Source organism: Apostichopus japonicus, chromosome 8 (genome assembly GCF_037975245.1).
Source record: "Apostichopus japonicus isolate 1M-3 chromosome 8, ASM3797524v1, whole genome shotgun sequence".
Lineage (NCBI taxonomy): Eukaryota > Metazoa > Echinodermata > Holothuroidea > Aspidochirotida > Stichopodidae > Apostichopus > Apostichopus japonicus.
In genome coordinates, this window is record NC_092568.1 from 11,684,724 (window position 1) to 11,702,395 (window position 17,672).

Genomic DNA, 17,672 nt, shown 5'->3' on the forward strand with positions numbered 1-17,672 from the left:
TACACATGCGGTTACATATGAAGAAATAATGACTAACACAGTGAAATTAGTTGCTATCATTTTATTACGCCTATAAATTACAAAGCGAGAAAATGAGTTCCAGCGTTAAATATTGCAACAGCACTAAAGAAATTCACTCGTCAACTGTTTGTGGTGAAGTCCGAGATTTTCGCCCTCCCTCACAATCTGATGCATCCTTCAGAAATCTAACCACCGCCGCCTGAATATCAGATGAAGTCGATTGTGCAGTTCCTCCGTACAGCTTCTGTTAATACAAAACACATTACACAAAACATTACATAAAAGATTGCATTCTACACAAGCAATAAAATGAAGCCAATAATGGGTTACCCGATACTCATAGCTAGGACAGTTACTACTGTTCATGTTCCACAACCATGCATCAGTTACTACTGTAACTGCTCGTAACACAGTAACATGTGTTACAGGTGGCAAGTTTTTTGTAAATGCAAATTTAAAAAAAAAAAATTTAAATTATAAAATTTAATATACTAATTTTTTTTTTTTTTAAATTACTGCAAATTTTCACCTGTCTGACTCTTAGTTCAACGTGTCACAGCTTTTTGATAATTACTGTGCCAACTGTAACACTAGCTATGAGTATCGGCTGGGGTCTCACATTATGATCACAATTGGTTAAACTACATTATTCACATTTTCACACATTTACCATTTTTTCAGTGATATACGAAATATTTCCTTTGCATTTGACAGTCACTTTCTTTCATTTTATACTGAACACATGCATTACTGTTGCAAATCCAGGTCCCATCAATTGGGAAAGAAAGTGACAATGGACGGGTCAATAAAATCATATGGTGAATTAACTTTAAAATCAATGCTGAATGCTGCTTTTCAACTGCATCTGAAACAACACATCTTACATCAAAATATATTTGTAGTAACTTATTTAAATGACCAGAATTCAATGTATATTAAAGCAAGAATTCTCGTTGATGGGGTTTTGCATTGAAAAGCTGGCCGATCCATGAGTCAAATGCACAACCCCCTCCCCACAACTCAAGGTTCTCTTCACTGCTGCTGAAAACAAAAATGACACATATAAACTCACTTTCAATTATGTATTTCATACATGCAGCTTCGCAAAGGCTGTTTTCCCAGTGGTACATGTCCAGTTCAGTGTGGTAGCAACTGCATTTGCCAATAAATCACCCATGATTCTTTTAACGCACTCCTTCAACGTGTTGCCACCAAGAATTGATAGTCTTCTCTTCTTGAAACAACAAAAAGAAAGAAAAGTTAATCAGAAACCATTCAATAATTATTATACAAACAGAAATATTCAAGTAATTCTATTTCATCCAAACTTTGGCATCTTTTGCTAATTTCTTATCAATATTTTAAGAGGAACTAGCAATGCAGTGCTGCAATGTTCCTTTCTGGGTCCAGTCAAAACCAAGATTGATTTAACAGCCCACTTTTGTAGAATGCACCGCAATGTAAAATCATTTCTGGCCAAACTCTTGTTACCTAAATGCTTTCATGTCTGTTACTACCTTAGAGTTTTAATTTTCTCCCAGGAAAAGGAAATTAGCCCCTCAGGAAATATTTTATTTTGTACAGACCACTGACACAATAAAACCTGACTTGGCTTCAAATTTATAATGATAAACTAACATTACACTCTGGAAAACTGTTTTCTGATTACTTTCCTTACACTTTTAAACTGACTTACCAAATATCTTTCCAAAGCCTTGTTTGTTTCAATAGAGTCATCCAGGTTATTAAATTCCTCCAAAGATCCCACAGGAATAGTAATGCGCTGGCTTCTAACTTAGTTCCTGAAATCCTGATCTGGAAAAATTGATAAATTGTGATTTAATCTGCTGACTCCATCTTCCTCAAAAAACAACAACAGCAGCATACTTTGGTGTTTCCATACTTCAAATTAAAGTTAAAAACAGTAAATAAGTTCACAACAACATATTGTGCAGGAGAGGAATGGCTATCTGTGGCTCCTTTATATACTTATAATCCTTTCACTCTTAACTTCAACTGTGTCATCATGCAGCTCAAAGTTGTTATCATTATTGCATGTTTCTTGTAAAACAGTGTTGACATGCCCATCAACCTCATTTTGTATTTTCCTTGTTTAGTTCGCCAGGGATTTCACATGAGTCATTTTTTCCCTGTTAATCTACTGCAAAAAAAGAACCAAAAACAATAATCTAGAGCTCTTCATTCTGTATCCATTACTTACAATGGGCATTAACCCTTGGATTATTATTTTTTTTGGGGGGGGGGGGGAGAACTATTATATAATGTCAAATTTACATCATCAAATACAGACAAATCATGTTATTCGTTACTCTGTCTGCAGAGCTTTTTAAACAGAATAACATACCTTCCTGCTTGCCGAAAGTTGTATCTACTTTCATTGCCATTTAATTCATCTGGGAATACAATAGAGGGGCAAATTGAACCTAAACTACCTCCACTAACTATGCTTTCAATGATTTATTGCCAAGGAATTTAAACAGTTCTCCCCGCAGCACTTTAAACTTTGAACCCTTTAAAGTAACTTTCCATAGAGTTAAATAGTGGCACGCAGTACAGACATAGCACAGAGGCAGTTCAGCTATTGGGCAAATATACTTTACTTTAACTGAGGATCACTTCAATGTAGGCAGTTATTTTCTTGGAAATCATGTGCAGAATGATTCACCAGAAACTGAGCACATGGAATAGACCCAATGCAAATATTTCAAATTGACAGTAGCTAAGACAAAAAGCAACAAAAAGAGATAAGGCAACCACAATTTTTTTAGAAGCCTAGAGGCTAGATATGAAATATTTTTCATTATCGTGTTGGTTGGTATCACCAAGAGCGTAGGAACCGGGGGGGATGGGGGCGCCAGCCCCCCAGTGAAAACTGTGGAGGGGCGGAAGTATCATTCCGCCCTCCCCCCTGGCTTCGCAAGTCAGAAAACCCCTTTTTCATTCCCAAATGAGAAAAAAATCTCACTTGGAGCACCAAATTGCATCTAAGGCCAGGTGAAAATACAAAATTAAGTTTACAAAATTGAGTGGGTGTTGAAGTGTGCCATATTGCACCCTCCCCCCAGGCCGGCCATCAGTCTCTTAAGCCCCCCACTCAAAAGTACCTTCCTACGCTACTGGGTATCACTATACTCCACATGAGTACTCATAAACTATGATGACGATGACCTATTGTTCTCCAAAATGCTTAATTGGTCACAAAAACTTTGAAGCCTAAGCACTAAACATGAAATCCAAAAAGATTTAACCACCAACCCATTCCTGATATTTAAAAACAACCATACTTAGGCCCTATATTATTAATAAGGTTTTAACATTGAGTCTTTACCTTCTTAACTAGCCTAGGCCTAGCTATAAACAAATAAAACAGCACATTATTTCTTAAAAGTTATGGATGACCATGATTTTTCAATACTGTAACATACCAAATGATTTAAAACTAGGCCTAGGCCCCTAGTACTAGTGTACTACCACTACTAGTAGTAACTAGTAGTAGTACTGTACTACTAGTAAAGTAATATATATTTCAGAATATGATATTTAAAATTAGGAGGAAGCCTTCCATAGTCATCTAGTAATATTTACAGTATTAACCTTCTGCAGATAACAGTTTTCTTCTAATACAGTCAGCAAACAAATGTTTCGGCATAACATTGCATAACCTAGCTATTATACAAACAACGGTCATTAGTTTACCTTTATGTGTGATCGTTATTGCTCAGCCTAACACAATTAACACCTACAAATGTAGGCTAGGTGTAATTCATACACCGCGAAAGGCTTCTCATTAAGCGATACATTCTAGCCTAACGCTAGATTACGTCTAAGTTTATTTAAAAAATAGTCACTTCAAATACTTGCGAAATCAAATGTACAACTGTCAACCCTTAGTAAGAAAAAACAGGTACATACCTCTTAAGCAAATTTGTATCTGCAGACTGCAAGTACTTTCAAAACAATTGATCAGGATATCCAACATCGAAAGAGTTGTAACGGATTACGAAAGCGACCGCTTTTCAAACTAGCTGCTATATCTGAGGACACTGAGCAGTGCGGTTTAGCGATTGGATGCCAGTTATACTAGGCTCGTTCGATCAGTGAAAAATGTTTTCTGAACTGTTTTCTCTCAACTACGCTAAATTGTTGATTAATAAATACTTCTTGGGATAGTTGAAATTTATTAAAGTATTTGAATATCGCTTATAACGTTATTGCTAATATTTATTTCAGAATTTGAATTTGTTGAAAATATTATTTTGTAAGTGTTCCTGTGGTTAAGGGTATTACCCGCCCATTTTGCCCAAATGCTTGCCAAGATTTCTTCATGTGGTATCCGTCAGACTCGTTCGATCAGTATTTTTTTCCCCTTCAAATATTATGTAGTGTATGATAATATATATAACATTGGATGGTAAGCAAAATTTAACTACTTTGAGTTAGCTCAATCTTTAATTACCCTATAGTTATTGGCGAATATAGGTTTTAGGAAAATATTATTCTGTTAATTGTGCCAGATTGGTAAGGTAACTTCCCGCCAATTCTGCACAAAAGCTATCCAATATTTCCTCCGGCGGTACTGCTGTCGGCATTCCGCTGGACTTACAAGCCAGCTGTAATATCTATCGGTCCGTTAGCGGACCACCAGCCGTTGCCTAATAACGTATAAGCCCATGCAGCCGCACCTGAACCTGGCCTATAATACTACACAAAATCCAAGTATTCTTAATTTTTCTCTCCACAGGAACAAATATATACAAAAAGCACGGGTAAATTAGTTTAATAGAAACTCATCTTTAACTAAACTTTCACATAGAGACTTAAGATTTTGGACAGACCCGATGGCCAATGTGTATGTGAACTTGTGTAAATTGCTGAGTGACTTTCATAACATAATATTTGTGGGAAATTTTCTACGGCGTTACGCTGTCGGTCTGCTGTTGGAATTCTGCTAGGTTTTTCCAAGCAACAATGTCTATCGGTCCGTTGGCGGACCTCCAGCGTGAAACCACCGGCTCGTTTACGACGTTGATACGCTGTTGGTCCGCTGTCGGCAATACGCTGGGTTTTTTCCAAGCAGCAATGTCTATCGGTCCGTTGGCGGACCTCCAGCGTGTAACCGCCGGCTTTTTAACGACGTCGATACGCTGTTGGTCCGCTGTCGGCAATACGCTGGGTTTTTCCAAGCAGCAATGTCTATCGGTCCGTTGGCGGACCTCCAGCGTGTAACCGCCGGCTTTTTTACGACGTCGATACGCTGTTGGTCCGCTGTCGGCAATACGCTGGGTTTTTCCAAGCAGCAATGTCTATCGGTCCGTTGGCGGACCTCCAGCGTTTTACCGCCAGCGTTTTTACGCCAGCGGACCGCCAGTGTGATGCGTACTGGGATAGCACTCTGCAACTGAACACGAAATACGATTATTTAACCTACTACTACTACATGTACATTCAGTGAATACGCTGTACGATAAAATGGTAAGTTCGCTGAACCTCACCGAATGTTTGAGATTGAAAGTCAGCCTCGATCCTGATGATCAAGCAGCAATTCGCTACGTTACGACAAAGGTATCGGCTAAAGAAATATACCTTTAAACACATGAAGTTAGGCCTAGGCCTAGAGCCAACATGTTGAATTAGGCCAATCGCACGACATAGACTATAAGTTCTGTGCCGTTCTTTGCCTTTGACTATATTCCCTTCGATGTTGGGTATTCCGTGCCTTTCGTTGAGGGTTACTTAGTTCTATTGTTCGTTCGTTCTATTGTTAGGCTTCTTGCGGGAACTACTTGCTTCAATATTTGCGAAAGTGGACATTAGCGAAATGCAGTAACATTATGATAAGGTTTAGGATAATATACATGTACTATGTGGATACGACGTGTAGACTAGTACATGTACACTTGTACTAATTAGTGTTCCTGTTACGTTGTTTGGTATCAACGATGACTTGTGAGTTGTTTTGACTTACTTCATATGCATTGCCTTGTATACTTTCATCGACTTGTTCAAACAAAGGAGCGCAATTAAATCCACACATATGAACCATTTTTGATACTTTTGGTCGTTATTTTCACAATACTTTTTTTTCTTTCCTGAAAGCCATTAAGACGGGATTCCTTGCCAAAATGTCTTTGTTTACCTTAAATGCTTGAATGATATGCCAATACTTTGGACATAAATATGTCTTTCTTCAAACACACAGTGAAACTTTAACCGCAGAATCGATTTCTGTGTATTCCATGTTACCATCTATATGCGCAGGCGCGTAGCCAAGGGGAGGGGGGGGGGGCGAAGGGGCAGCCCCCTTGAGCATATATATTTTTTTTTAATTAATGTTTTTATGATATCGCTAGTATTTTCAAAAGAGAAAATGCTAAGATGCAAATTACAAGGCCTGGGAAGTGCCATTTCCAGTGATCTGGGAGGCATTTTAAGCCAAAATTTTCTTGTACGCTTCGCGCCAACTATGCGCTTGCACACATGTATTGTACCTTCTGCCTGTTGCAAACAACATAAACCCCATGGATGACAACCAACGTCATTACAGTTTATATAGTCTTGCACAAAAAATGTCCAAGGGACAGTGGTAATAACAAACACGGCGGTGAAACCTGATTCGGAGCTATCCGAAGTATTTTCGCTGTTGTTTTTAAAAGTCAATTCTATTTGAACTGTGACCTCGAGGTTGGGAGGAACAGGAATGTAACTGTAAATTAGGAAAGTGTACTGACAACGTCAATATCATAATGAAATATCGTATCAATGTTAAAACAAATGTTTACTCGGCCGAGTAAATCTCATTGATGAATTCCATACTTTCCGCAAGGTCAAGAAGCAGCTCCGAAAAGTCTTTTGATTTTGCTCTGTTACTTTCGGCACTGTTCGGTTCGCTGAAAATTTCGTTTCGCCTGTCTTTGACGTTCTTGCTTATCTGAACAATATCATAACTTGCATGACCAAGAAAAGCCACGTCTATGCCGATGTCAACGGCACTCAAAAGAATTGATGCCGCATAAACCCCACCAGCAACCCTTGCGACTGCTCCTACTTTAGCAAGATCACCATCAGCCTGTGTAGATAAATAGGGAAAAGCTTTAATCATATTTCAAACATGGTTTATTGCCAGTATGGTCCCACTTTGTAAGCCCTCTCTTGCCTATCGCTGCTTCTTTGCTCTGAAAATTTCTGGGAAGCATAAAACTGGTGATGATTGACATGTACTTTCAATATGTCTTGATCGGCCGTGAATTCTTAGAATATTTCTTCAAAGAATGAATAAGTTATTATTTATCCAATTTTATCAATTCAAGTCACTGGCAGAGGGAAAAAAGACTTCATTCAGGTTTCGATATTTACATCTCTCTAAAAGTTATTTACAAAGTAGATAGGAACACGAAAACATATTAAACGTTACTTCAATGCAATACAATGTCTATCGCGTAGCTTTGCTCCATGGAATCCGATATGTTAATGCACTTGTCACACATGGTATTATAGTTATTTTGATTTTTTTTTAAGTTAAAGGTACGTTCTATGAGATCTCTCAGTTCTAGTTTATTGACGTCAAGATGGTCAAGGTTACTATGAAAGATGTAAGTGAACATTTAATGTCATACTAGCTGTCACCTCTGTGGTCTTTTTTTTTTACCGATTAACAAACTGAGGAATATAAAATTACTAATAGGCATTGCGTTAGTAACACAGAATGTGTACAGCAGAAGCAAATCACAAATCTTCTAACTTCTGCTGAATGTCACGATGAGTCTTTTTTACATACTTATCTGAATTTTTTTTAAAGTTTATTAAAACCCAGTATAAATACATGAAAGAACATATTTATAAATAGGATATTTATCAATATGTGGACGCATTCTCTAGAATTTATCAAAGTGATAAACATATCCCTGTGGACCAATTTAAAGGAAACAATATTGATAAAACCATGTACAATTACAGTGACACTTACATCAAATGCTGAAGCTGCAGCTGCAGCTGCTTCTCCAACGACGAATGTCTTTTTAGCCCGACCAACCTTTCCTATAGGGGCATACATGTAAATCACCAGGAAGGTAGGTGTCAGCGGCGAGGTATCGCCTTACAAAGACACGGAATGTTATGTTCGCATTGCCAAGCGCTGGTTTTGGAATTGCCTCTACAAGATGATCAAACGAAGCTTTTTCTGCCTTTATCACCACAGCAGCCAACTCTTTGATTTCCTTTGTGGTGAGCAGGTGATTAAGCATATCATCCATCTCTGTAAGAATATTTTGGACGCAAACATTCACATTATAAAGCTTTTCTTGAATATTCATATGGTTTCCTCCATTTTTGATAAAGTTGAATTATCTTGATTTTCATCTTTGTTATTTTTGCTAATTCGCCACTTCCTAATTGCCTCGAATTAAGACCTCTTTTCATTTTGCTTTTAATAAACTCCAGCATGAAATGGATAGTAACTGCCGATTTTGCTAAATGCTTATTAAAGTTGACAAATACTTCAAGAACATGTTTAAGCTGTTCAAATCTTTTACTTGAAAGCATTGAAAATAATTGAGTTATATATTTATACTTCGTATTGATCTAGGCATAAAAAGGGTGATCATAATTATACCTTGCTGACTTACTCACAGTTAAAGTGTAATGTTATTAATAACAACTAGTGACGAAGACAATATAATTTCAAATATTAAAAAAGGACTTTAACTTAGTTCTCTGTGTATGAACTGGACGTTAGGAAAACGATATGTACTTTATTAATTCAAAACAGGATTACATGCCACCAATGATCAGCAGTTATTTAAGGACACGCCGAGGTGCAATTGAAATTTTCGAATTTTCTACGGGGAAGGAAATCACACAAACGCATTGTACAACATAAGCCGCGCTGTACGCTGAGACAGTACAGTATAGAAAAAATTGTCCCAACTGGGTGTTTGTGGCCAAAGTGAATAATCCTGAACTAGTTTTGGGTCGAAGTGGTGAGAGACAATGTTGGTTATAGCCGAATGAGGTTGGGCCGAGTTGGTTATGGCCGAAGTGTTTATGGTGCAAAGTTGGTTTGAGGCTTCAGTATTAGGGCTAAAGTAATAGTGATCCAAACCACTTCGGCGCATAAATAATTTGTCCCATAACCAATGATTCACTAAACAACTCGGCCCATGTAACCAACAGGTTATAGACAAGTTGTCTAAGGGACGACTCGGATAGGTCCACTGAGTTGATTAGGTCAGAGTTGTTTATGAAACTGAGTAGTTTGGGCTCCTAGAACTTTAACCCAAACACGGACCTAACCACCTCGGTCCCAAACCCCTTCAGATGCAAAGTAGTTCACTCTACAACGACTCAGCTCCAAGCAAGATGGGTATGACCAATTTGAGTTGTTTATTACCAGAAAATGTTGGTACCAATCTTCTGAGATGTACAGTAAATATAGGAATACTCATTATTTGAACCGACACATTAATTTGGATAATATATAGTCCACAAATAATGTTCTAGATAAATTCAGTTGATTAAGTTTACAGATTCACATAGTGAAATAACATGGTATAACTTATTAGTACTTATTACCAACAATTTAAATGTGATTTCCAATATCCAAGTTTCCCCATGCATATATTGAATATTAAATAGTAATCAGAGCCCAACATACACACTGTAATATATATGATTATGACAAATCTTCAAGTACTAAATCTCAAATTGTCTTTTTTACTTTCCATTGAGCTGCCATAGAGAGATCAAAGTTAATTTAGTTGGAGATAACGTAATATGAACAATTCTTATACCAGTTATTAAGCATAAGGGCCCGTTACTTATCACCCTTGCTACTCTGTGCAAAAGTTATTTCCCCTAAAGTTAAGGTAGGGCTCGACGAAGTGAAATAATCTTAGAATTCTGATAATCCACCCTTAAAACAAAGCATTAAGAAGCACATTACTAAAGTACACAATTGCAAACACACCAAGAGCAATTTTTGCCGATATCCCGACCAAGAAGTAGAAAATTTGAGAAATTGAAAAGACGGGACTGCGAGCTTTGTCGCCGCACGAGCAGCGCCATAATGTATGGTACCTTTAAACTCAGGTAGCCCTACACCCAATTTAAATTGGGCCTATTGCACGGCTATAGGCTACGTTATGTCCTGCTCTTCGTCGATATAGTTTCGTCGTTTACTATATTCTTTTCGCTGTTGAGTTCTTCATACCTTTTGTTGATGATTACTAAGTCCCTTCGTTCTTTTGCGGAAACTACTTGCTTCCATGCTTGCTAAAGTGGACATTAGCGAAATGAAGTAACGATCCAATATACATGTACTGTGTGGATACGATGTGTAGACTAGTACGGTACATGTACTATTTAGTCTACTTGTTGTTTGGTATCAACTATGTGTTGTTTCGACTTACTTAATATGCATTACCTAATATACTTTCATTGGAATCTTCACACAAAGCCTTGCATTATCGATTTTTTTTTATTGGTCGTTTTCCTTGCCGAAGTGTGCCAATATTTTAGCCATAAATATTTATGTGTATTCAATGTTACCATCTATGCGCGCCTGTGCATGTATTGCACCTCGTTGCCTGTTGCAAACACAGAAACCCCATGGATGACAACCAATGTCATTTTGGTTTATATATATACTGTTGCACAAAAAAATGTCCAAGCGACAATGGTAATGACAAACACGGCATTGAAACCTGATTCGGAGCTATCCGAAGTATTTTCGCTGACGTTGTTTTTAAAAGTCGATTCCATTTTCACTGTGACCTCGAGGGTTGGGGGAACAGACAATGTAAATATACATTGGAACGTTTACTGACAAACGTCAACAACATATTAAAATATAGTATTAATGTTAAATAAATGTTACTCTGCCTGGCAAATCTCATTCAAGAATTCCATAATTTCTGCAAGGTCAAGGAGCTGCTCCGACAACTCTTTTGACTTTTTTTTGTTACTTTCGGCACCATTCGATTCACTGGAAATTTCGTTTCGTCTGTCTTCGTCCTTGCTTATCTGAACAAGATCATAAATTGCATGACCAAGAAATGCCAAGTCTATGCCGATACCAACGGCACTCAATACAATCGATGACGCAGAAACTCCACTAGCAACCTTCGCGACTGCTCCTCCTACTTTAGCAAGATCATCACCAGTCTGTGTAGATAAAGGGGAAAAATTTTGAATCATATTTTATTCATATCGTTAACTATCAGTATGGTCCCACATCATAAGCCCTTTCTTGCTTATTGCTCTCAAAATTTCTGGGAAGTTTGATTTACATGTACTTTCAACATTTCCTTACCGGCTGTGAATTCTAAGTATATTCTTCAAAGAATGAATAAGCTATCATTTACTCAATTTTATCAATTCATCTGACTGGCAAAGGGAACAAAAAAGAGACTTCGTTCAGGTTTCGATACGTACATCTCTTTAAAAGTCATTTACCTAATCGCTATAGGAACGCGTTAAAACATAGACGGCTTAATTTTTCAGTTCAATACAATTTATATTCACATAGTTTTGCTCTATGGAATCGCATACCTTCATGCACTTGTCACCCATAGTATGATAGTTATTTTTGACATATTTAAAGCTGAAGCGTATGTTTCATTAGATCTAGTTTATTGACGTCAAGATGATCAAGGTGTACAATAAAAGTTGTAAGTGAACATTTTATGTCACATTGTCACCTCTGTGGTCTGGGAATAATAGGATTAACCGACTAACAAACAGCGGAATAGAAAAACAATCGAAATGGGGCAATTTTTGGGGACGAAATATATTAGTCAATTATTAAAATTACTAAATGGCATTGCTTCAGTAACATATACGTTGAGCAGCAGAAGTAAAACAACAAATCTTCTCTAAGCCCTGCTTAATGTCGCCATATGTCTTGTTTAATAACTATCTGAAAATTCAAGAGTGTACGCACTGTCTAGAATGTATCGAAGTGATTAACATGTCCCTGTTAACCAATGTTAAGTAAACAATATGATAAAACCATATCCAATTAGATTAACACTTACATTAAATGCCTTTAGTGCTGTGCGAGCTGCAACCGCTCCTCCGACGACGACTGTCCTTGCAGCAGCATGACCAACCTGTCCTCGAGAGGCAGCCACTTTAACACCATGAGGTTTGGTGTCAGCGGCGAGGTAACGCCTCACAAAGACACGAAATGTTATTATATCCGCATCACTAAGTCCTTTTTCTGGAACTGCCTCTTTAAGATGGTCAAAAGAAGCTTTGTTTGCCTGTTTTGCAACCGCAGCAAAATCTACAATATCATTTACTTTGAGTATATGCTTCAGCAAATCACCCATCTCTGTAAGAATATTTTTGACGCAAACACTCAGAAGACGAAACTGTTCGTGAATATTCATATAGTTTTCTCCACTTTGATAAAGTTGTATTATCTTGTCGCGCATCTTCGTTATTTGTGTTAATTCGTCACCTCCTAATTGCCTCGAATTGGGATCTGGCCTCATTTGGCCTTTCAAAAACTTTAGCAGCAAATGGATAGTAACTGTTGCTTTTACGAAATACTTATTAAGGTTGACGAACATTTCAAGAACAGGTTTAAACTCTTCAAACCTTTTTTTATCCCCAATGGCCTTCTCGACCGAAAAGCCGATATTCACAAGAGTTCCGGTCAGTCCTACTACTCCTCCTGAAGCTATTAGTGTGATGCTTGTTCCAAATGTGAAAGGAATGAAGAATGCCCCAAAGATCAACATTGCACCACCTACTAATCCTGCTAAGCTTCCACCAATGACGCCGTAGTTTCTCCTCTTCCTGGAATAAATGGCTGCCTCAGCTAATTTTCGTACATCGGCAATCGTCTCTTCAGTGAAGACTTTTTCGTTTGTAGATAATGGAAAATCCTTTCAAAAAAGAAATATTTGAGTTATATCATTATACTTCATAGTGATGACTCCATAGGAAGGGTGATCATAATAAAGTTTTTTTTGTCAGATACTCACAGTAAAGGCTAATATTAATAATATCAACAAGTGACGAAGACAATATAATTTCAAATATCCCAAAAAGGACGTTACTAAGTTATGTGTGTATGACCTTGACGTTAGGAAAACGATACGTACTAAATTAATTCAAAACAGGTCTACATGCTTCTAATGATCAGCAGTTGTTTAAGGAAACGCCGTGGTGCAACTGAAATGTTCGCAGATTCTTGGGGAATGAAATCACACCAACGCATTGTAAGACCGAAGGACAGAAGGTAGCATTATTATATAACTTGTGAATAATCCAAATGTACTTATATAATGAGTATAGCATGTATTTTTTGAACGCTGCAAAAAAATTTGCAATATGCTGCAATTTGCATTAAGGGGCCCTCATTTTATCAGAACGTAGAACGATACAGCCCCCTTCCCAATAACAAAAATGGGGTGTATTGTGTGGCTGGTAATTAAGTTTAGGAAAAGCTAAAGTAGTATATTTTTGCTAAAATATTCCAAACAATTTACAAATCACATTAGTTGTTCCATATGTGTTTGTTGGTAACTCGATGTTACGAGTCACAAGTAAAATATGTTGTTGGTCATCTTTAGACTTGATAATGCCAAATGTAACTAAACTGCAACAAAGTGATGAACATAAGAATTATCAATTAATAATATGAGTATGAATATTAACTAGTTGCAGAACGGTTAATTGAATTATCCCCTAACAATATGCTTTCCATTTCATCGATACAATACATTTATACAATACATTGATAACGTGAAAAACATGAGTACAATACCAGAATCTCATTAAGACAGCGTTCACAAAACTCCAAAGCTTCAAGTGCATTCGTAGCTTCCTTTTTCAAGATAGTTGATTCGTTGTCTTCTGCGAGGTTATTCACATTTGTCTACAACAGAAGTATTCGATATGTTAGATGGTTATACTCTGGTATAACAAAACCCTCAACGTCAATCAGTCTTGTTTTTCTTTTACAAATATTTGTTGAAACAATGGATTGTGGCACTCTTACTCGTTCACAATAACCCACCAACAGCTGATATACTGAGTCGACGCTTTCTCATATTGCTTGGTGTTGTGTTTTCGTGTAGTAATATATTGTGCTAATCCGTTCTGCGCGTGTTGATATGTTGTTACGTTTACGTTACTAGCAGAGATAAGTAAACCTGCAGTGACCAGGTTATGCGTGCCAGACACATATCATTACCATCTCAGGAATCTTACTGGTATTCCTTACACAATTTCATTTCTTTCTTCCGCGCTGCTTATTGCTTCCTTGTATTCAGTTGGCAGAAGCTTACAGCATATATTTTATTGCAGCCAGCTCCTATTGATACAAAGCATGTAAAACAGGTGTAGGCAGGGAACACCTTTTTTTTTAGTATCATGTACGTTTGTATATGTATATATTCACATTTAAGTACGTTTATCCTCCTCACATAGTTGTATTTGTCTATACTAGGCTAATATTGCACCATGGCACCATTCCTGACTATCAAATAGTTTTTAAATTACGGATATTAACCTCCATTAGCATGCACAAATCACTACAAACAAATATTTTTTGAGGAGATTAGAGACAGTCTGTCGCTTTCAACTCCAAACACTAACAAAGAACATCCCGAAGGCTAAACAGTATAATGAAGGTCAATGTCCTATTCCAATGATATTCTATTGACATACTATTCCAGTAGTAATGACTCTCCAGACTGATAAAGAGGATAAATTATGTTTTGGCTTATTTGTCAAAGACGGTTTATACGTCCATAAGTTGAAAGTCAAACATATTTTTAAAAGCCCACACTGTCACTGAGATTATCAGAACCAACAATTTTGATACGTTTGTGAAGCCTGTATAATTCATAGTGATGAGCCATTTCAAAGTTGTTGTCTTTGGTTTCCTGTGGTAGGCCTAACGTTAGGCCTAGTTGAACTACATACTCCAAAGCTGTACATTCTGCTAGTAAAGTGCAGTATGACAATTGACAACTTCAACATTTTAATGAATGGGGCAATTATAGACTACCCCGCCATGACGTCGGAATTTCCAAATGTTTACCAGGGTTTAACTGCACCGGCTCCGTCGAGAAGAAGTATTTTATTAGGCGAGTTTAATGTTAAGAAAGTTTGAAAACGGATACTTCGTCAAAACCCTATAATAATTATAATGAGAACGACCCATCATTGCCCTTCTCGTTTCCTACGCGAGTTTAATGTTCACAAAGATTGAAAATATGTCTAAGTCCAATGCATGTCGCAAAACATGAGAGTCTTCATTATAGCATCTGTAAATTACCCAAGAGATAAATCTAATATAAATGAGTTTTCATTAACAAATTGATCAACGTAGAATAATACTTTGGCTTTTTATGACATCATATTGAAGTTAATGAATATATTTAAATGTTCTGAGGGGAGCCGTGGTAACATAAATTGGGAAGCAAGGGTTAACACAGTTATGTCAGAGCAGGTAAATGGTCCCGCCCAAAGGTGCCAGATTTACAGATACACATAAACCACTGGTGGTTTCAAGTGGTATCTGATCAGGAAACAGGCAATGAGTCAGTTCATTTACACAAAAACCATGTAATTTCTTTCTCTTGCTATAAAGCTATTAACTGTGTTTTCACTGAAACATCTAAGCAAACAAAAAGGGCTCCACATCCAAACATTACCTCTCATAATATTGCATCCACACTGAGTCAAGACATGCACAAGAACAAGATTTACACCTCTTCTGAGTTTGACTCACTTTAATTTATTTTAATGTTATTTGTTTCCACTTATTTTACTTAAACAACAAAATGAGCACATAAAAAAAGCAACTTTCAGTAATGCCAAAAAACCAACACATCTATAACAAAAACAATTTGAAAATGTGACATAAGTGACAAACATATTTTGTGTTCAGTTGATCCATCGCTCAATATAAGACGCCTCGGGGTTATTCAACTACCAGTGAAATTCAGTGACTAACCATGCATGTGAGAGGTCGGTCCGTAAAGTTTCAAAAGGTAACTTATCCTTCGCTAATAATGACTTTAAAATGATGAAAACCCCTATTAAACGTATTTCAGTAACCTTTTGTCTAAAACTCACTTCTTAAATGGCGTCAAATTTACTGATAATAACTTCTTAACATGTTGCGGTCTGAAATGAATAGACCTGCATATGAACTCCTTCTTTTGTACAAAGCTTTTCTGTCCATTTCGTGCCATAGAACAGATTTTGTTCCTGATTTAATCTTTAATATTAGTCCATCGTCGATTACAATGACATGGTTCCAGACTCATGCAGTCCACTATTGCTGACTTTCCAGGCAAATATGATGCTGCAATGAATTGTCCTTTGCCGATGGACTGCTGCTTGCTCATGGGTGATCCATTATGTTTTCTTCTGTTGTCTTTGAAAAGGAGGGTACAGATCAAGACACAGACACTTTTTAAAGTTGCACTTCTAGTGGTCGGCTACTGTGACAATATCACTTTTCATGTTATATACTGAGATAATGACTATAATGCGCACACACACAGTTTCATGTAAACAAAACTAAACTTATACAATTACAATGAGCGACAATACCTAAAAGCAGTATAAGCAAAACATTTTGGTTATCCTCTCGGCTCCCATGGGCATACTGTTCCAATTTGCTCTTCAAAGCTCTACTTTCTAGATCTAATGCCAACTGGTAATATATATATAGAAAGTTATCAAGTGACTGAACTGACATGTTCTGGATCGCAAAGCAGGAAGAAACATTCAATTTTGTTTGCAATTTAAGCTTACTCTGCTTTTAAAAACGTCAAACCAGATCTCAAAAGATATTGAATCAAGTGCATTTCTATACCTGTTTGTTGAGCATTATTCAGAGAGAGTCTTTTCTTGATATCACTTCCATCAACAGAATAATTAATACAGTCATCTTGATCAGAATCCTCTTGCCCATAGCCTCCTTCTGTTGCAACTCCTGTTCATGAAAAAATAAAACCATTATGAAGTATATTCAAGTATCCAGACTTTTGATGGATAGCATTGAGAAAGGTTAGATGTTACCTCAGCGGCTGATCAAGGACCTGCATACTCCACAACCTGTGCGAAAGATATCGCATCACAGCAACTGGTAAATGCAGTTAGATGGACTACCAGGCTCCAAAGACTGAAATTTGGGGGTAGAGACATGTTACTCTTCAACTACTAGATTTAGGCAAAGACTACTACGATCAGAAGTTGGCAAAGGATTTATTGAAGTGGGAAACAAGTTCGGCATTTTATTTGATTAAAAAATTTGCACAATAATTGATATCGAACCCTTTCACTGTCTGCTACACAGTCTGACTAATTCTACCACTTGAGCCAATACACAGCATTAAGTGTGCTCATGATAACTTTTAGTCATGACACACACAACCAATGAGATGAGTATAATGTCTGTCAGTTCTTTCAACACACAAAATTTGATGTATAATACTGCTTGCAAATTACTACAATGCAGCATGAGATGTCATACGGGGAAATGATACTTTTAAGGTAAAAGTTAGGTAAAAGAGCTACACTACTACAGTAATTCTTAACGTTAATAACTCTTAAGTGTTATACTTGATGTTAATGTATACCTCCCCAGTATATTGTTTTATAAT

At 37.0% G+C, this 17,672-nt stretch overlaps 2 protein-coding genes and 1 long non-coding RNA gene across 5 annotated transcripts in view; 1 reads left to right on the top strand and 2 right to left on the bottom strand.

Moving 5' to 3' along the window:
- Positions 1 to 17,672, top strand: part of LOC139970693 (uncharacterized) — a 243,417-nt gene that overhangs the window by 73,247 nt on the left and 152,498 nt on the right. The window lies entirely within an intron of this gene.
- Positions 47 to 5,434, bottom strand: LOC139970974 (uncharacterized). 2 transcript variants are annotated; one of them, XR_011794271.1, is made up of 4 exons: positions 3,955 to 5,434; positions 1,718 to 1,836; positions 1,094 to 1,255; positions 47 to 265 (listed from the first exon to the last, which is right to left on the bottom strand). It is a non-coding gene; the product is annotated as an uncharacterized lncRNA (long non-coding RNA). The 2 variants fall into 2 exon arrangements; XR_011794270.1 differs by having other exon boundaries at positions 3,468 to 5,434.
- The window catches only part of LOC139970973 (uncharacterized), a 32,618-nt gene continuing 21,465 nt past the window's right edge, over positions 6,520 to 17,672 (bottom strand). The window contains exons 14-16 of one of the 2 annotated variants that reach the window (XM_071977078.1): positions 13,814 to 13,924; positions 12,072 to 12,929; positions 6,520 to 11,199 (exon numbers count right to left, since the gene is read on the bottom strand). In XM_071977078.1, the coding sequence (XP_071833179.1) occupies positions 10,909 to 11,199; positions 12,072 to 12,929; positions 13,814 to 13,924 (1,260 nt within the window). In that variant the 3' untranslated portion in view covers positions 6,520 to 10,908. Of the gene's footprint in view, positions 11,200 to 12,071; positions 12,930 to 13,813; positions 13,925 to 13,963; positions 16,439 to 16,882; positions 17,003 to 17,672 lie in introns of those variants that run through there. The other variant, XM_071977079.1, reaches the window with a different exon arrangement.